Raw genomic sequence first — 20916 nt, 5'->3', positions numbered from 1 at the left:
GAGCTGCATGAGCTGCTTGTAAATCTTGGAGATTAATCCTTTGTCAGTTGCTTCATTTGTAAATATTTTCTCCCATTCTGAGGGTTGTCTTTTGGTCTTGTTTATGGTTTCCTTTGCTGTGCAAAAGCTTTTAAGTTTCATTAGGTCCCATTTGTTTATTTGTGTTTTTATTTCCATTTCTCTAGGGGCTGGGTCAAAAAGGATCTTGCTGTGATTTATGTCATAGAGTGTTCTGCCTATGTTTTCCTCTAAGAGTTTGATAGTGTCTGGCCTTACACTTAGGTCTTTAATCCATTTTGAGTTTATTTTTGTGTATGGTGTCAGGGAGTTTTCTAATTTCATACTTTTACATGTACCTGTCCAATTTTCCCAGCACCACTTATCGAACCTGCAATTTTTATCGCGTGCCTCCTGTTTGAGAAGCTCCTGTACGCACTGGAAGTGAGGGGGAGGGGAGGAGGGACCTGAAACACTGCAGGAGAATGAAGGCTTGGCAGCTTCTACTCTGTTCTGTCTTAGTCAGTGGCAGACAGCTCGTGCACCCTTAAAGGTAGGCAAGTCTGAAGCCATGTCATTTAGGGACATCGTAGCGGTGGTGTGCTTCAAGTTTGAAACTAGGACAAAATCTTGGTGGGGAAAATTTATGTAGTCAACATTTTTCTTGCTTATCTCTTCATGGTGACTATAGGAGAAAATGAGCAAGGATGAAAAATAGGTGCATAAATTCAGTAAGATTAGTGGTTTTGAAGTGGGAGCAAAGTGCGTGTGGATAATTTTGCTTGAACAAGGGGTGGCGAGGAGAGATTCATGAAGATGACTCTTGTTTTTCCGAAGGTAATGACCAGATGTTTAGTTCTGTCTCCAGTGGAGATGCTTCAACAGGAGAGTGGCTCCAACAGCAAATTAGGGCACATGTAAGAAAGAATGTCCTGAAACAAAGGCTCTTAACCCTTGAGATAAATTACCACAGAATACTGAGATCTTCTCTTCCTAGGCAATAAATTGTAAACTGTTGACAGTGACATTCCACAGCCAAAGGAAGGGACATGCCAAATGAATTTTTAGATGCTATTTAGCTTTGTTTTAATAAAAACTTTACTTTAGGCATATTCAAAACCTTTGATAACTGTCTCATTAATATGTGGACACGCATTTGTTGTAAAAACGACAGTTTAGCTTCTTTGAACTTGCCATGACACTGGTCATTTCTTTCTCTTATAATACTCTCAGTTTCCATACAGTATTAAGGAAAAATCAACTCAATATTTTAAATGTTTTATTGAAGAAATTACTGTATTAGGGGCCATGACTACCTTCATTTATTCTTATATGTTCAACTGATTACTCAGCCTCATTGTATTCAATTAATATGGGCTGTCTTTAATATGGACTCTGCAGCTTTTTAATAGCTTCTTTCCTTATATATCTATAATTCGTCTTAACTGCTTTTATAACCCATTTACATCATAGGCAGCCAACTTGTGGCCAAATTCAAAACCAAGAAGGGCAAGCTCGATCCTAATTTTGCTAGAAGTTATCACACTGATACACTTCAGATAAGGTCAGTGGTAGGGATTTGTACTTGCCATGTAACTCCTTTTTCTCCTTTCACTTTCATAGCAGTTTCCTATCCCAAGAGTAAACTTAGGGGTTCCTGAGCTGCTTTGGGAGTTGTATAGATGTGGGAATTCTGTGGAGATGCCAACAGCGGATACTGAGGCCTGTCAGCAAGTCTCCTCAGTCGGAAGGGAGTGCTCAGCACCAACCGTGGCCATTGTGTAGGGTACAGGAGGGACTCTTAGATGTGGGTTCCGTGTTGTTCTGTAGCCTCGTGGTCCTCAGGCTCATAAGCCAAGAGGCACCTTATGGAGCAAACCAAAGAAGAATGGGGCCCAGAGTGGGGCTGGCAGAGGCACCAGAGCCTCTTTGGTTCCCACCACTTACCAAATGTGAATCAATGTAGACATGAAAATATCAGCCTCGTAACAACCATTGTCTCTTTCTCTTTTCCACTATCTCATCATCATTAAGGGAAAATTAGTGGTGGAGCTTTTAGTTTAGACATCTTCAATTTTATGAAACCATGTATTGTTCTCTTTTAAAATAAAACTATTTTAATAATTTAAAATTTTCTCTCATGTATGATCCTGGTAATGTAAAATACACAGGTAAATGTTACTATTTTCTATTGACTACTTCTAATGGCATGTCCTGATTTTACAAGTAGGATCAGATCCTAAACCTATGCATTGTCAATTATTTGCATTTATTCATTCATTAGTAAAATTTATTTGGTATAGTTGAAATTTTAATAAGTCCTATGTTTAATGTTGTTACATAATTTTCTGTTTAACCAGTTTATTAGGCTGTATTTAAAAATCCAAAATATAGAATGACACATAGACATTGTTATTAGACATATTTTGATTCTTATGTTCTTTGAAAATCTAATGATTTTGGAATTTATTATTTTTTTGGCATTTTTTAATTGAACTATATTTGATTTACAACATTATGTTAGTTTCAGGTATACAGCAAAGTGATTCATTCAGGTGTACAGCAAAGTGAATATATATATATATTCCTTTTCAGATTCTTTTCCATTATAGGTTATTAAAAGATACTGAATATAGTTCCCTGCGCTATACAGTAAATCCTTGTTGCTTGTCTATTTTATATATAGTAGTGTGAATCTGTTAATCCCATACTCCTAATTTATCCCTCTCCTCCCCTTTCCCCTTTGGTAACCATAAGTTTCTTTTCTACATCTGTGAGCCTGTTTCTATTTTGTATATAGATTCATTTGTATCATTTTTTAGAATCTACATGTAAGTAATATCATATAATATCTGTTTTTGTCTGTCTGATTTACTTCACTTAGTATGATAATCTCTAGGTCCATCCATGTTGCTGCAAATGGCAAATATTTCATTCTTTTCTATGGCTAATATTCAATTGTATATATATGCCACATCTTCTTTATCCATTCATCTGTTGATGGACACTTAGGTTGCTTCCATGTCTTGGTTATTGTAAATAGTGCTTCTATGAACATTGGGGTGCATGTATCTTTTTGAATTAGAGTTTTCATCTTTTCCAGATATATATGCCCAGGAATGGGATTGCAGGATCATGTGGTAGCTCTATTTTTAGTGTTTTAAGGAACCTCCATACTGTTTTCCATAGTGGCTGCACCAATTTCCATTCCCACCAACAGTGTAGGAGGGGTCCCTTTTCTCCACACCCTCTCAAGCATTTGTTATTTGTAAACTTTTTGATCATGGCTATTCTGACTGGTGTGAGGTGATACCTCATTGTAGTTTTGATTTGCATTTCTCTAATAATTAGTGATGTTGAGCATCTTTTTATGTGCCTGTTGGCCATCTGTATGTCTTCTTTAGAGAAATGCCTATTTAGGTCTTCTGATTTTGGAATTTATAATCTGTAGAAAACTTATTTGTTTTAATTTCAGTTTTTAGAAAATTCACAATTATAATAAGGCTAGCTTAGCTCAGAAATTGCTAAGAAAAGCAATGGTTAGAAAACATTTTAGCTTTTTCAAGGGCAAAATCTGAATTGTAGGGTCACTTGACTTGTATGATGAAGTTTGGATCCAGGAAAGAGGACTTGAGTAAGTGATGATTGATCATTATTCATTTATTCCCATATCATAGGACACACTTTGTAAACAGTTATTTTTAGTCTTGATTTTGAGAGTCTCGATCATTTTTTTTCTTATTAGAAGATTGATCTACTGAGAAACCATTTTAATTCCCATAAACGTGGTTTATTTTTTTTTTTTTTTGATTACATAAGAAACACCTTTCTTTGGTTTATTTAAGGGATGAATTTCTCTGATGCTTGTGCTTGTTTACCTTATCTTTTTTGTTGAGCTTAACATTTTAACATAATTGTATTATCAATTTTAAACTGAATATTATCCTACCACTGAAATAAACATGCAGTGTATCAAAAATTTAATTGTGCATTTTGATTAGATGAAAAATATTATATTAATATAATTATCAAACTTCATTTATATTCCATGATATATCTGTTATATTTTTCAAAAATATCTCTAGACCAGGTGAGCCATGTTAGATACTGGATATTCAGGTGGAATCTCTTTTAAATTCAATTTAAAACCCATAAACTTATTATTTATGATCTACTTTAAAACCTAGAAATCAGTCTCGACGCATCCCTCTCCCTCACTCCTTATATCCATTCCAGGAACAAATCCTGTTCATTTACCTCTTCAATGTTTCAAAAATTCATGTACTTCTCTTCTTGTCCTCCACCCCGCCTCTGTTCAAGCTACCATTACCTCTTGTCTTGACTTTGCATTAATTTCTAACCAGCTCCCTGAGCCCACTTTTGGTTTTCTCCAACCTGCTTTACCCTGCTCTTCATAGTAGTGTTTGCCATCACCAAAGCTGATTTTATCACTCTTCTAAAATCTTTCCACGACTTTCATGGTTTTCATAGGATAAGGACCACAATCCCTAGAACGACCTTCAGAGCCCATTTATACCTCTCCAGGTTCACAAGAGCATAACTAGCACAAAGGCAAGGGCCTTGTCTGTTTTCGCTCACTGTTGGATCTCTGGTGAGAAAATTCATGAGTAAGAGAATCTCAAGGGTCAGTTTTTATCTTTTACCTCTAGGGCTTGCTGCTGTATTTATTTACATATGTGACTCTTTTGTTTTAAAGGTGGCAGTTCTCATTCCTTTCCGTAATCGCCATGAACATCTTCCAATTTTTTTCTTGCATCTGATTCCAATGCTCCAAAAACAGCGGCTGGAATTTGCCTTTTATGTCATTGAACAGGTGAGAATATTTTTCAAAATGGTAACTAGGTATACTAGAACGTAGTAAACTCTTAGATACTGTGTGATTAAAAGCATGTAGTTTAAGGTTAATCCTTGGTTTTATATTTGGGTAAAATTCCATTTTGGATTGAGCCTGTTAATTGTGTGTACCACATTTTGTTAATCCTTTTATCAGTTGATGTGTTCCTATCATTTTAAATCATCTAATGTCTTACCTATTAAAGTGAAATATATATATAATTATTCATATTATCAGCTAATTTTTTCTCTGTAAATACTTTAATATCAGTATTCCGTATGTACAGTTTCTTTCAGACTTATTTAAACCCTTTGGAGATATTTTCTGTACTTCTATGTTTTTCTACTTCTGTCATCACCTGCTTTTGTACTTAAGGTGTCATCTTGGATTTCTTCCTTGGTCTCTCCCCAACCCCATTTCCCAAACACTAGGGTCCTTGCTGAATTTTGTCACTGATTGCTATATAGTATTTCTAAAGTGCATTTTGTTCATGTTTAGAATACACTGAAATTTGGATACTTTTGGTTTTGACATTGGTGACCTCATTTTATCCTGATCGGTCCTTCTTTTTACTAAATCTGACTAAAAATGTATTTCTTTATTTATCAGTAGACAGAAAGTGACCTAGCTTATATTAGATGCCTCTGGGATTTATTTTGTTTGTTTTTGAAATATTAGAAAATATTCAAATTCTCTTCCTAAGATTGTTACAGTTAGTGTGTTTTCCCAAGTCCTTTGTGGCTGATTTTACCTTTTTTTTTTTTTTTTAATTTTATTTTCTCACTCTTAGCTTTTTTGCCTCTATTTTTCCCCCTGGAAGTACTGGGTATTTAATGTAACTTATAGTTCTCTGTGTGTAAATCACCCTTTTAAGGTCTGTTTCCTGTTCATATAATGATGTATATAGGGCATATGTGCTTTTTAATGCAATCACCTATATTATGAAAAGTAACTTTTTTTAACCTGATAGTAAATAAAAAATTTTAGCTACTTTCATGATAGCCATAGTTATAAACTTCTAGATCCGTTTTACCAACTGCTAGTTTCCTTTTTTGAAACTTCAGTCTTCATAATGTGTTGGGGGATGAGATATCTGCCTTTGTGTTTTTGAAGGCATTTTCTCCTGAGAGTCCGACACCATTGAATTGTTTTGTGTATGTGAAGAAGAAGTCTGCAAGGCAGCTAAGGTCCATATTTTATAAACGTCTTAAGTCTGAATCTTAGCCTTGATCAGTATTAATTCAAGCCTGTATGTTTGATAGTGTGTTGTGGTTTTGAGCTAGTAACATCTTTACCACATATGAAATAGAAGAGTCATTTTCCTGCTGGACTGGTGCCAGAAGGGCTAAGCCTTTGACGAGCAGCTCAGAACTCCCAGTTAAATATGGAAGGGGGTACAACATGTTTCCCTCTTTTCCTTTCCAGACTCCTAAAATGAATGAAAGAAAAAAACTTGTAATGAGTTATTAAACTATAAAGACAAAGAGATGGAAGTAGTTGAGCGATTTCAGCCCATCTCTGGGAGTCAAGAGGCAGGTGGAGGGCTTCCCTGGTGGCGCAGTGGTTGAGAATCTGCCTGCCAATGCAGGGGACACGGGTTCGAGCCCTGGTCTGGGAAGATACCACATGCCGCGGGGCAACTAAGCCCGTGCGCCACAGCTACTGAGCCTGCGCGTCTGGAGCCTGTGCTCCGCAACGGGAGGGGCCGCGATAATGAGAGGCCCGCGCACCGCGATGAAGAGTGGCCCCCGCTCGCCGCAACTAGAGAAAGCCCTCGCACAGAAACGAAGACCCAACACAGCCATAAATAAATAAATAAATAACTTAAAAAGAGGCAGGTGGAGCCCTGGCACGCCCTCCCTTAGCCCAGCACAGGGGGCTCAGACCCACGTGCTGTCGAGGGGGATGGTGACAAGGACTGAGTCAGTCTGCTGGACAAAGGCCCCCCTGCACATCTCAGCCCTTGAAAGACGAACTGAAGCACTGGGCTAAACTAAGGGATTGTTTAAAAGTTTGATTGCAGAGGAGCCGGATCCCTAGTTTCTTAACTTGGCTCATGCTGCCAGGTGATTACTCTGTTGTATCTTGTAGAAAATGAAAAGTTTCTCCTCGGAGAAACCAGCGCGGGTCCTGCCGGTGCTGACGCAGCCGAACTCTGGCACCTCAGAGCAGAGGCTTGAGTCGGGTTGCCTGCCGACCCCAAGCGCCCTCTGTCCTTCTCCTTGTCTGGCTGTTTGAAGCCAGTCGTTCGGTGTGAATCCCCCCAACCCCTTCACCTGAGGCAGGGCGTGAGCGGCCTCTTCACTAGAGAAGTAGCTTCGCCCCAGGGAGACGATGCCTGGTCTCATGTTGGGAAGTCTCCAGAGCAGGAGGCCAGTCCCTCACTTTATCACCTCCATGAAGCCCGCTTTCATTCATTCAACAAAGGGGAGACAGCAGGGGACAAGCCAGCTGAGGCCTCTCGTTCTCGTGAGGGAAGGAGGGCAGTAAATAATCGTGTGGCATGTCAGGTGGTGCCCGGAGCTAAGAGTCGGGGCAGAGAGAGCGGTAGGGGCAGGGAGATGTGCTCCTTCCTTCAGAGTGTTTACGGAGGGCTCTCGGAGGAGGTGAGGCGGGAGCGGCCCTGAACAAAGGAGCAGCCCGTGCTGACGTTCGGGGATGCGTGTTCCAGGCAGGGCAGGAGAGCGTGTGTCTGCAAAGTGGTCAGTGTTGCTGGAGCGACGAGCGAAGAAACACGTGAGGGAGGAGATCATAGGCGGGAGAGACGCAGGTAATGAAGAACCTGGGGGAGGACTCGGGTTGTCCCGCGTAAGGTGAGAAGGTGCTGGAGGCTTTTGAGTAGAGGAATGGCGTGATCTAATGGACTTTGGAGAAGATGACCGTGCGGACAGTAGATTGAGTGGGAGCTTCTGCCGCGGGCCGGGTAGGAGAAGGTGCTGACTCGGGCTGCAGTGGTGTTGGAGGGAGGAGGTGAGCAGTGGCTGGGTTCGGGCCACATTGGGTTTAGAAGTCAAATTATTTGCTGTTGAAGTGGACGTACGTTGTGAGCAACGGAGAACGGTCAACCAGGACGCAGGGTTTTTGTCTTGAAGGAGGGTGTCGCCATTTTCTGAGCTATGGCACACAGAGCGCCGGCGAGGAGGATGGGGGCTTCTGTTTCTGTTGCAGTTTGGCTTAGGGATTTGCTCGTGCCCATGCGTGTGCGTGTGTGGTGTGTGTGGAGCCATGAGTGCTGTGCCACAACCTCACATACGTACATGGAGGTTCCCCTCAGCTTTTTAGTGCCTTACTCTCAACCGTGAATGGGCGGCGAAGGGTTCCCACAAAAGGAGACAGAACCAATCCAACAAAAGGGATTATAGAAAATATAGACAGTGGAGGGAACAGAGAACATTTTTTTAAAAAAGAAAAGAAATTAACAGTAATAAAAACTCATAATCACTATCCACAGAGAGTGAAGGAAAGATAATGCATCTGTGAAATGAAAACATCATAAAGAACAATCAGAATAAGAAAGTTATCCTAAAAGAAAATGTGATAAGTAAAACAAAACTTTCAATAGAATGGCTGGAAGATAAACTTAAGAAGATAACTCTTAAACTAGAACCAAAGCAGGAGAAATTAAGAAGTATCAATGCCTCACAGGGGTAACCACCTCCAAGATGGTCCCCAAGGATCCTTGCCTCCTTGTATGGTCTCCTGCCACAATGAATAAGGGCTGACTTGTGTGGACAACCACACTGCAGAGTGACAGTGTGTGATGTTTGAAGCTAGGTCATCAAAGACACTGCCGCTTCTGCTTTGGTCTGTTGGATCACTTGCTCTTGGGGAAACCAGCTGCCATGTCATGAGGACGCTCAAGCAGCCCTGTGGAGAAGAAGTGACTTGCCAGCGTCATCTTGCTGGCTGTGTGACTGAGTCCTCTTGGAAGTGGATCTGCCAGCTGATGCCCAGACATCATGGAGCAGTGATCAGGGATCTTTGCCGTGCTGTCAGAATTTCCTATCACAGGTCCTTTGAGCATAATAAATGACTATGGTTTTATTAGCCACAAGTTTTGCTGTGATTTGTTACACATCAGTAGATAACAAATACACTTACTAATCAGAGTTCTGAAAAAATATAGCAGGAAAAAAACGGGGTTGGGGTGGAGTAAAATGACCAAAGAAATAATATAAGAATATTTCCCAGAAGCAAAGACATGAGTCTTCAGATTAAAAGGGTCCACATGTACACATGAATAAAATACAGAGCTTTAAAGCATATTATTTTGAAACTTTAGAATGCAAATTAAAAAGGGAAGGGATCAAAAAGGTTCTGTAGGAAAAATTACCAGTGATTATGTATCAGAATCATATGAACCTTCTCAGCAGTGCTGATACCTAGAAGATTGTGGAGCCACATGCCTTTAAAATTCTAGGGGAAAGGAATTCTTACGTAGAATTTTTTACCCAGTCAGAATGTCAGTCAAGTGTGAGGGTAGATTGATGGCATTTTCAGTCATTCATTGGCTAAAATATATATATATATATATATATATATATATATATATATATATATGTATAATATCTATGTGTGTGTGTGTATATATATATATATATATATATATTTTTTTTTTTTTTTTCTCCCATGGATCCTGAGATAGGAAACTTCTGAAGGATGTTCCTCAGCAAATTGAGAGAGCCAAGTAAAGGACACAGATGATGTAGGGAATGAAAGAGGAGGCCCAGGATGATAGTTGCACATGGTCAGACCAGTCAAGACTGGAGCAAGACGTGAGGGCAGTGGCAGTGGCAGCTGGAGTTGGGCTTGGGGGGCGGCTGGAGGAGGAATCGATAAATGGTTTGATGTGTTTCAATGATTGCATCAGTTATTAAAAAATACAGGGCATGCCTGCTGGGGCTTTTGTACAAAGTAATAATAGTTATATAGAAAAGTAAGAAAACAGAAGACAGTTATGAATCTCAGTTTGAGAAAGAAAACAGAATCATAATTTACTCAACAATCATATGTATACAGTCACAATAATGCAAATACCGTGGACTTAACAAAAAATTATGACATAACTCTGTTGGGAGAATGGATGGAGGGGCAGTGAATGGGGGGGTATAAATCCTCAGTGACCATGGTAAGAAATCAATAGTGTCTAAAAAGTTAATGAAGCAAGGGGATATCAAAACTCTCATTACCTTGAAATGAGGAGATAAGTACCAGAATAAACTACTAGAGGTGTGTAAATGTACTGCTTTTGGAAGATGAAGGTGAGTTAGACATAAAACTTCGTATTTTTATTATAAGCCATTAAGTATGATGTCCACATTTAATGAAAACAGTTTTTTAAATCTTAAAGGAAAGTCATTTGTTCAAGCTGATGATGTACCAGTAATAATATTATAATTTAGCTGCCTTTCCTTTTTATTCTCCCCATTTCATTGGTGAGGAAAAGCTGTAAAAAGTAAAGTGATTTCTATTACCTCAAGTTAGTGCAGGACCCAGGACTAAAAATTAGTGATTTTTCACTTTTGAGGGAGCACTCTGGTGACGGCTGCACTGTGCATCTCATCCACTTCTTTCATAATCCTTTGTTGTTTTATGTTTTGGAGATGATTTTGAGAAATATTGCCAAGGCATAGGTAAATTGCTCTTTAATTTTCTTTAGCTGTAGCATGAAACCTTTTATTGCCCATGCACCTTAATATAATTTTCCTTATAAGTAAAGGGAAGTGGTCATTATATAGGAAGTTGGGTTCTGTGTAATAAGTTCCCACTTTTTTTGTCCCTTCAAATGCTCTTGGTCTTTATCATAAACAAAAATAATAAAAATAGAAACTGTTGTCTGGACACTTTGTTTTCCCTAGTAATAAAGGAAAATGGTTATAATAAAGGAAATTGGGTTTTGTGTAATAAGTTCCAATTGTTTTTGTCTCTGAAAATGCCTTTGTCTCTATTATAAGCATTAGTAATACAAAGTTAGCCCTCCCTGGCCTTGTTATGTAAGAGAAGGGTTACTGCTTCTTGAGTCACTTTGTTTCCTGCTTCTTTTAGTCTGGACACCATATGGAAAGCTTTGCTAAAAAATACAACCTATATTATTTTCAATGGCTTTATTCTTTTTCCTGGTCATAAATAATCTATATCCTGATACATTTGAAGTAAAACAGAAACATGAATTATATCATTATATAAATTTGATGATCTACCAGTGGCCCTGATAATAACAGTGTTTTCTTGTGTGTTACCAAAGTATAAAATTATGTAATAATTTAAATAGTATATTTGAAAATCCTGAAACATGTTTATTATTTTATCAATTTGGTTTGTATGTATTTATTATTAGTATTTGACCATGATTCAACAAGTTATAAAGGTATAGAAAAAAGTCATGGCAAAGCCTGAGTACCTTTCTGTTTTTCTCTTTGAGAAGACTGGCACACAGCCTTTTAACCGTGCAATGCTCTTCAATGTGGGCTTCAAAGAGGCCATGAAAGACAGTGTCTGGGACTGTGTAATCTTCCACGATGTGGATCATCTACCTGAAAATGACCGAAACTATTACGGATGTGGAGAAATGCCACGTCACTTTGCAGCCAAGCTGGATAAATACATGTATATGTAAGTAATGTACACTCTTCTTTTGCAGCACACCTGCAAAATCATGTCATTGAAATGGTAGCAGCGTTATGTGCCTGGATCTGAGAGGGCTCAAGAGCCTAGAGAGTATCTTTAACTCCAGCCCGTCCTCGCAGGGAGCCGGGATGTAGAGTCGCTTGTGGTCCATCCAGTTGCTTCCTCACATACGGGTTTCAGCGTGGGGTGGTGGGAAAGAGAGCCTGGTTTCTACGGTCCAGGAGATGTGGACCTAACTTCTGATCTTCACGCTTAGCAGTTAGAGGGCTTGGATTTGCATCTTAGGACTTGGCTCTCTGAACATTGGTTTCCTTGTTCAGGGAGCACTAGAGCCCATCCACGGGTTCTGCGAGATCCCAGGCGCTGGGCTGCCCCAGGTAGGAACACAGCACAGGCTGGCTCCCCTCTCTTCCCTTCCCCCCGGGGTTGTTCCCGTGCAGTGAAGGCCCGCTCTTCTGCAGTGTATTTTCTTCCTCCTAAGCTATGGATTCTTGACCTGCCTTTAATAATAAGAAACAGTTTTTCGTTCTCTGACTGGAGATGCCTTGAAATGATACTGTCATCGGAGCTGTGACAGTGACTTAAACTGACATTAAAGGTACGATTTGGGAAAGAGATCACAGTTTCCATTGACTCATGGAAGTGGAGAGGAGAGAAAATAGCCTGGAGCAGGGGAGGTGTTGCCTTCATCACTGTTCTGCCTGCTGCCTGACCTGTCAAGTTAGAGAAGCAGAAAGTCTCAGTGATGAGACCAGGTGAATTAACGCTGAAACAGGGAGAGTGCCTTTTTTTTGTTTTTTTTTTTTTACACTGGTTGTTGTCATCATTGGAAAACCTTTTCCTTATTGCCATGGTATCTGAAATCCAAGTCTGGCGTTACCTTGGGAAGGTCATCCAGGTTCAGGATCTGATTCTTAGCACTTCTGGAAACTCAATTTTAGTCAGCCCACTAGAGTCAGATTAAATTTAGCGTAATTGATTTTTTACTAAAAGATGATCATAAATGTCATATAAACTAGGAATTCTAAATTAATTTTTTATTTGAAAATATTAATTTCTAATTAGTAAAATATTCATATCTACCTAGACTAATCCCAGGGTGCATAGGGTATCTTGGAAGTTGGAATAGAAATTAGAGAGGATGGCAGCAGAGCAGGGAACGGGCTGGACAGTGCATGGGCTGAAGTGTGATGAAGTGTCCCTGCCCACAGTGGTGCCCACGCTGCGAAGGCTGCTGACCAGAAAGCTCAGGTCCCCAGAGCAGTGTCTCTCTCCCTTTGGACAGTGTCAGGTCAACACTACTAGATTTGTGATTGTCAAGCTTCCGTTTTCTGTTCTTTATCTATTACACCTTCCTTTTATCTAATCTTTTTCTGTGCTGGGTATAGTGCAGTTGATTGTTTCTGCATTTAAGCAGAACACTAAATGGAATTAACGTGCTTGGCAACTTATACATGTCAGTGAACACACACACACACTTATCCATTTTTACCTATCTACTGATTTCAGGTTTCTCCCAAACCACTAGCCTGGGCAAGCATAATGCAACTGGTGTGGGAAACACAATGGTGCCATGAGCGCTTATTGGCCCTATTGGACCCCAACTGGTATCACAACTAGAATCTAACTTCCCCAGTGCAAGCCTCGTGAGGTACCCTGGGACACCGTGGTAGACTTTGGGGTCAGTATTGCTGTTACTGTCTTGGGGTGCCTTTGGCCCAGTGTGGGACCAGGATTGCTTTGTCCCGCAGCCTAGAGTTCTCTGTGGGAGCTGCCTCTCTCATCTTCCGTGGCCACACAAGGTCCCAGCTGGCACACAGCACTTCCTCCCTGCAGAGAGTGAATCCAGAGTCCTTCCAAAAAAAAAAAGTGAAATCTGCCCCCTCTCTTCCTCTGAGGCAGCTTTGCTTTAGTCCTGGCCAGACTTCCCTCAGTGTGATTTTCAGAGGCTGCGTGTGGTCGTGTTTTCTCTGCTATTCCTCCACATTGGCCTTGTCTATTCAGGGGCTCTGGCACGTGGCTCCGCAGTAGCACATGTGGGGCCACAGGAATTTACGCAGGACTGCAAGTCTAGGGATGCTGCCTCAACATCAGAAAACCAGTCTGTTTCTAAACAAACGACTTCGACAAATTCCATGGAGGATGAGTTAGAGAAAAGTAAGGAAAATAAAACCCAGATTTAAAAATATAGTCATTTCTCAGAGAAAGGCAAGTACTGTATGATCTCACTTATATGCAGAATCGAAAAAAAAAAAAAAACCCAGAACTTGTAGATAAAGAGAACAGATTTTGGTTGCCAGAGGCAGGGGCTGGGGGTGGGTGAAATGGGTGAAGGGGATCGACAGGTACAAAATTCTAGTTGTAAGGCAAGTCCTGGGGATGTAATGTGTAACGAGGTGACTCTAGTTAACAAATACCGTACTGTATACTTGAGAGTTGCTAAGAGAGTAGTTCTTAAAAGCTCTCATCACGAGAAAAAAGTAGCTATGCGTGGTGATGGATGTTAACCAGACATATTGTGGTAATCGTTTTGCAATATATACATATATCAAATCATTATGTTGTACACCTGAAACTAATACAGGGTCAATTACATCTCAAAATATTGTCATTCTTCTAAATATTAGTGCATTAAAAATAAATATATTTGTAAATATCCATGAATATTTTGGGAGTGTAGTCCAAACAGAGAAGATCATTACAGGAATAGGCAGCTAGTTTTTTCAAAATTAAATGCTAGACTTGTTTTTACTAATTTATATTTATCCTAGTCTATATGATAAATAATGTATTTAATAAATTAAGATCAATTAATTTAGGAAATCAGCTTAGTAACATCTAACATTGCCTTAGCAGCTATTGATCAACTCTACTTTTGGTGTGAAAGTAGACCATTTTTGAACACTAGGTCTTGAGTCTTATAAAGTAACAATACTAAATATTAAATTTCAATTACCACAAGTGTTTTGCATAACACAGTTAGATGTACTTGTTTCACTAGAATGTAAAGATGTTTTGTTTCTTGGTGTACTTTACATTTCCCAGAATATGATTTAATCAACATAATTGTTTATATGGAAGTAGGGGTATATTTTGCAAAGCATGTAGAAGACTGAAAACTCGATTTCATATGGCAAACAGTTTTGATTTCATTTTTAGAATGCTATATTCTGCTTTCTTTTTTAGTCTCCCTTATAAAGAGTTTTTTGGCGGTGTAAGTGGACTGACAGTGGAACAGTTCAGAAAGATCAATGGTTTTCCTAATGCCTTCTGGGGATGGGGAGGAGAAGACGATGACCTTTGGAATAGGTATGTTGAGGTACAAATTGCTTAATAATGGAATTTCTATAAATTTCCTTTCTATTAAGTAAACTATACTTTTCTATTCCAGGAAAGGTTTCTTCGGGGTGGAAAATTTTTGAGGTTCCTAAATCCTATGTTGTGTTTCTCCCTTTTTTATTGAGAGTAGTACCCTTTTGAAATTACTGGCAGCGCATACATTAGAGCATTCTTTTGCATTTTAAATTGAACTCACATAATCTATTTTTATGTTAGATTTTATTTCTTAATGTATTTTCATTTCTGTATGTTGTATTGTAGGGTTCACTATGCTGGATATAATGTAACAAGACCAGAGGGGGACCTGGGAAAATACAAGTCTATTCCTCATCACCATCGAGGTGAAGTCCAGTTCTTAGGACGGTAAGTTTAATATCATCTTTAGATATCAAGGTTTCAAAATTATTTAATTATGAAAGAATTTTTTAAAATGCATTGCACTCCCCACAAAAAACTTCTGAAGGGAATTTTCTGTCGATATCATTTTTGTTTATAAAAGGAAAGCATTTTGTGCTTGTTTTGAAGAGATATACATATGCATATACCTACATACACACACACATATATGTATTCATGTTATATTGAAGAGCCCAGTTAATTATTTATGTAAAAATGTTTCCTTAACATAAAGCATAATGCATTTTATTTCTTAAGCATATCTAATGTGTAAGAGTGCAAAATAATTTTTCTCAGGTAGCATTTTAAGACTAGTGAAAATGTTAATTTAGAATAATGATCTAGAAAGATTTTTAATTATGCGTAAGAACCAAAAATTGTAAAGAGCTTTAAGTGCTTTAATGATAAGAATGACCTTGCGCATATTCCTCATCAATTTTTCTTTTCAAACATGTTTCTGTTACTTTTAATTTTTTTCTCTAATGCTATAGGTATAAATTACTAAGATACTCAAAAGAGCGCCAGTACATCGATGGGTTGAACAATTTAGTATATACGCCAAAAATACTGGTTGATAGGTTGTATACAAATATATCTGTAAACCTCATGCCAGAGTTAGCTCCAATTGAAGACTATTAAAAGAAGTAGCTCTCATGGCAAGATAGACCACAATGCTGGATCGGGAACTTGGAGTGCACTGTTAATGGAGGTCAGTGAATGGATGTGTCACAGTGCCCTGGGTGGTGAGAAGAAGAGCCTGTGTTCTCAGTGTTTACTTGTGGGATTGTATACAGTCAGCCTTCTTCCACCCACCCATCCTCTATCCTGAGACACACCCCATGGCGAGCACTGCAGAGACCAGATGCTGTCGCTTAAGTCTGGCAGTCAAGAGAGCTCCCTACAAAGAGAAAATTTTTATACTAAAATCTATAATTTAATTCAAGAGAATGCTTTATTTCCATTTAAACATATTTTGTACATATGTGACATAAATTAATGTGTTCAAATTGTTGAAAAACAGGATGTGTTGCATTTTTGCATGTAATGGGTTATGCCTTTATGGGACTTTTATAAACATTTTTTTATTTGCATGGAATAAAACAATGTAAATTTATGTCACTAAACAAAGGTTAACCTTGTGTGAAATGAAGGAACTGTCAATTGACAGCCAACTAATACAGTACACTGTTATACTAGTTTTGAGCTTTATACCTTCAGCTTTTTGTGTGGAAGAAGTCACAGCTTCCTTAGGGTTTTAAAGGGTAAGAAGAAAGGACTTAGCTTTTCTTCCTACGGAGGATTACCTATTTTTTTTTTCCTTGCTTGCAGTCTCATCAGATTTTGCTAAATCACAACCATATTGTTTATGTATATTGCATGAGTATTACCAAGAAAATCTTAAAAGTTATGATGTGACATGATATAAAGGACCTCTTTATGTTAAACGTCTCTCATGTACCTCTGGTGTAAGTGTCAGGGATTTTGTGCCTCAAAAAATGTTCCCAAGGTTGCGTGTGGTTGTACACTATATTTTTTTAATTCATAGTGAGCAGCGCTTTTATTATTTCCAGTTCAGAAGAGCCAAAAAAAAAATCTTCATTTAAAAAAAGCAAAACAATTTTTTAAAAGACTGAGTTATGGAAAACCCAGTAGTACTTAAAATATACAAATGAATTATACTATTAGGTAAGAAATTAAATGTTCTATTTTTATGAAGATAAATGCTTAGTAGATAAAAACAAATTTTAAGTTTGATTATTAGACTCATAGGATTTCAAGTTTGGAAGGGATCCTTTTTAATGTCGGCCAATTTCATTCAAACTACATGTATTTTTTTCACTTTTAAGATATCACATCTCTGGTGTTAATTTCCTCACAAAAGCATAAATTAATAGAATTATATTAAAATACATTATCAGTTATTTAAATGCATTGGTGTTATTAAGACACTTCTCTAAAAACAGGTTCCTCTACCTGACATCAAGTATATTACTTAATCTTAAATTTGGATGGCATTTTCATAGCAAAACCAAACAGTATCCTTACTTTGAAAATTATCAATTATGGTTAACCAAAGATTCTTTAAAATATCTTAAGATATTTTCACAAATTTAAAACAAAAAATTATATATCTATAAAGTGAATCTTCAACAACATGAGGAACAATAGAAATGGATTATTCACCTAACACAGAAATACGGTTATTTATCTCTCAGGTTGTAAATTTAATTTTGAAGTTGTCATTTTCTATGGCAAATATTGGTAACACAAATGACCGCAAACCAAATCATAAAATAACTGAAATTCTTACACTTTGAGAAAACTGATAGCTCTCTGTTATGATACCAAACAGAATTTTTCTACATTTATTTCTTAGAAATATTTCCAAAATATTTGTTTTTCATTTTTTTGCTGGTACTCAGAATAAAGAAAAATCAAACCTTCTGAAAAGCAAGGTATTTGTTCTTAAATTGTGTATCTATTCACTTTCTGTTTCTCATAGCCAATGTAGTTTTTTAATTTGATGAAATGAAAGAAAGTAGGCTGGGAAAGTTAACATTTGATCACTAACAAGATAGTAGGGGCATAGGAGCATAGTTAACCCAATAATACTTAAATATTTTAGTCATGGGGGAAATTAGGGCTGTTTCTGAGTCTTATTAGGAAAACATATTTTTCTCTTTAATATGGAGCTGCCCACATTTTGGAATCTTCTCATTTTGATACACATTTTTATAGTTTCAAGAGAACTCCATTGTACTAGTATTTGTCTTATTTTCTTGGATTAAGTCTAGTAGTAATTTTTGTTTTAGGAGTGGGGCCATGAATATTCTGCTTTTTTCAGTTTTGAATACGGTGTGTCATCCTGTGAAAGCCATCTCAGTAGTTTGCTTTATGTCTTTTGTTTGTTTTTGTTTTCTTTTTAAGTGCAGACCTCAAATTGGTTGTTGCCTATAAATAGTAACTTTTATATGTTTGCGTATAAGTGACATAGCTTTGCCCAGTTATCTTCATTGTACAAAAGTAACTGTATTCCATAAAAATTAACAAACACATTGCAAATGCAAACTATCTTTATAGTTTGGTTGATTTATTAGTGAACATGTATTGATTACCTACTCTATCAGGTGCAATGCTAGGTATGTCTACAGAAAAAATATTATTTCATTTCTAAACAAATCAAGTCAAGCAAGTTGAAACCTTTCTAAAATTATGAAAACATCCTCTGATAACTTATGTGTTGTATTTCTTAGTCTCAAAGTCAAGAAACGTATATATGTGGACATAGTTATGAGCTCCTTATGGCCCTACTGGGAAACTTATATAGTGCCTTTCAACTAGAGAAAGTAATAATGATTAATGGGCCTGTTTGTAGAAAAGAAAAGGAAAAAGTGTACACATTTGCTGTAACATTATGTCTCATTCACAGTGGAGATGGTCATTTAAGTCTTTGCCAAAACTGGGGTTTAATGAATATTTTTTTAAGTCTAATTATAAATTTCTGCCTGTATTTTGTGAAAAGGTGTTCAGTAAGAAAACCTGATTTGCAATATTATGTAAATACAAAAGTATGTATTAAAACTTGCTTATTCTCCTTTCCCAGCCAAGATGTTGATATCCATTTAAAACAAAATGGGAAAATATCCAATACAATATTCTCCTTCTTTTGGAGGCTCTGTACACGTGAAAGCAGACTTTGTGTCATTTTATTTGGCCTTTGCTTATCTCTGTTGTATTTTGTTGTGTACTTTTCAGACAAATACTGGTACTCTAGATGTATTATCTTTTATTTGCAAATATGCCAATGAGAGAACTAAAATGGTCATAGTGTTTATCAGAAAAAGGAAGTGTACTTAAGATTATTTTATTTATTAAGATCTGAAAGGCTTCTATATAAATGCACTGAAATAAATGCTAGTAATTTCTTGTACTCTCATTTTTTTTTTTTTTTTTTTTTTTGCTTCTCATGGAAATGTTTGTACTTTTTTATCATTGTCTTTTATGAAATATAATGTTCTAAAGACCTGGTGTGATGATGTAATTATTTTCTCTCGGAAACTTTTTTTGGGTTATCTGGGGTTTTGTTGTGTTTGTGTTCCTGAATTCCAGGTGAATTGCTGGTGAATACCTTGGTTGCACTAGGATTACACCATGAGTATAAGGTGATCACATATGCCTTTGCAACAGTGTCTGTTAAATACATTTAGAGATCACCTCATAGCTTGGGCCTCAGAAGAGACACCGTGACATTTAAATATTTTTCATCAATGCAATTAGTAATCTACTGTATCAAAATGAATATTTAAGAAGTCATTTTTAGCATAACTTTCTTCTCCCTACACAACTTCAGTAAACTAAGCTGGTGTGTTGTGGGCAATTCCCTTCTTGTTTTTCAGGTATTAGGAGTCTGAAGATCTTTAAGGCAAATAGTCAAATCTCAAAAATACCTCAAGACTAGATTTGCATTTGGGACTAGATGGTGAGATCATGACTTTTATCAACTTTAATTATTTGCGTAATGAATTCTCAGTATTATTAATTTGTATGCATAGTACGAGCTACCAGAATATTGTCCACTATATATCACAAATAAAGCCAATCATTAAGTCATAATCATGTAGTCATTCAAATCATGCAAAGCCATAAAATGGAGTTCGCTTAGTCTGCCCCAGGTTCCTACCTATGGTATTAAGGTATCCTCTGATGAATCATGCCATGCCAACTTAATTTAATGGTTTTATAATTTTTTTGTTGTCTTTATTTTTTTCTTCCAGTTTGATTGAGATACAATTGACATACAGCACTGTCTGAGTTTAAGGTGTACAGCATAATGATATGATTAAACACCCATCATTTCATAAAGATGCAAAAGAAAAGAAAAAAAAAGTATTTCCTTGTATGGATTTAAAGCTGTGGAGATATCCTGGACCAAAATTGTTTTATTTAGAAAAGGCGTTTCTTAAGGAGTACTCTATTGCTATTGATTTAAGTGACTTCAGAAAAGATAGTGCTATATCACTCAAAATTATACTACAGTTAAAAGAAAAATATATGGGTTGAAAATAAAACTTGTATTTTTCTCAGCACATTCCTACAACGTATTTTGGTGGGCCTGAATTCCATTGCTAATTTAATCTTCCCAACTCCATTAGTTGAAGTCTGTGCTCTGGAGAATCTCCAAGGAGCATCAGACATTACCTACCCTCAAGGAGTTTACTGTCCTCTGTGTGTAAAACTGAGAGTGGAAGCACCTGAAAACCCACATCCTATCAAATGAGGTGCTCCTTTGTGCCCTCTGCAAACTCAGTTTTATATTTCACTCATGCAATATTAAAGAGCCAACAGAGCATCTTGAAGGAGCAGCTTTTCTCCACGTGCAGAATATTTCTCAGCTGGAAACACTACACTTCAGAAGGATAGTTGAGATCAGTGCTTTTCTGCAACAGACCTTGAGTATTTGCAGTTAATTCTTAGTAGAACTGTGTGGAAGGTGGTAGTTATAAGCAAAGACTCTGGAGTCAGACTGATCTGAGTTTGAATTCACAGATTCCCTATTATTGGCTGTGAAATTATAGCAAAATTTTAAACCTCTGTGGTCCTCAATTTCTTGGTCTCTCAATGGAGGACGACAGGAGCTACCTGAGGATTGTTCAAATGATTAAAGCAACTAATTCTAATAGAGCACTTAGCACAGTGCTGGA

General features: G+C 37.4%; 1 protein-coding gene across 2 annotated transcripts in view; it reads left to right on the top strand.

Annotated features, from left to right (window-relative positions):
- The window catches only part of B4GALT6 (beta-1,4-galactosyltransferase 6), a 66026-nt gene extending 46842 nt beyond the window's left edge, over nucleotides 1–19184 (top strand). For both annotated transcript variants that reach the window (XM_036823673.1, XM_036823672.1), the window contains 5 exons: nucleotides 4715–4831; nucleotides 11277–11464; nucleotides 14666–14788; nucleotides 15080–15181; nucleotides 15706–19184. In XM_036823673.1, the coding sequence (XP_036679568.1) occupies nucleotides 4715–4831; nucleotides 11277–11464; nucleotides 14666–14788; nucleotides 15080–15181; nucleotides 15706–15853 (678 nt within the window). In that variant the 3' untranslated portion in view covers nucleotides 15854–19184. The remainder of the gene's footprint in view (nucleotides 1–4714; nucleotides 4832–11276; nucleotides 11465–14665; nucleotides 14789–15079; nucleotides 15182–15705) is intronic.
- Nucleotides 19185–20916: the final 1732 nt, after the last annotated feature.

This window comes from Balaenoptera musculus, chromosome 14 (assembly GCF_009873245.2).
Source record: "Balaenoptera musculus isolate JJ_BM4_2016_0621 chromosome 14, mBalMus1.pri.v3, whole genome shotgun sequence".
In the NCBI taxonomy this organism is placed as follows: Eukaryota; Metazoa; Chordata; class Mammalia; order Artiodactyla; family Balaenopteridae; genus Balaenoptera; species Balaenoptera musculus.
Note: the sequence above shows the minus strand (reverse complement) of the source record. Positions and strands in the feature narration are given on the sequence as shown.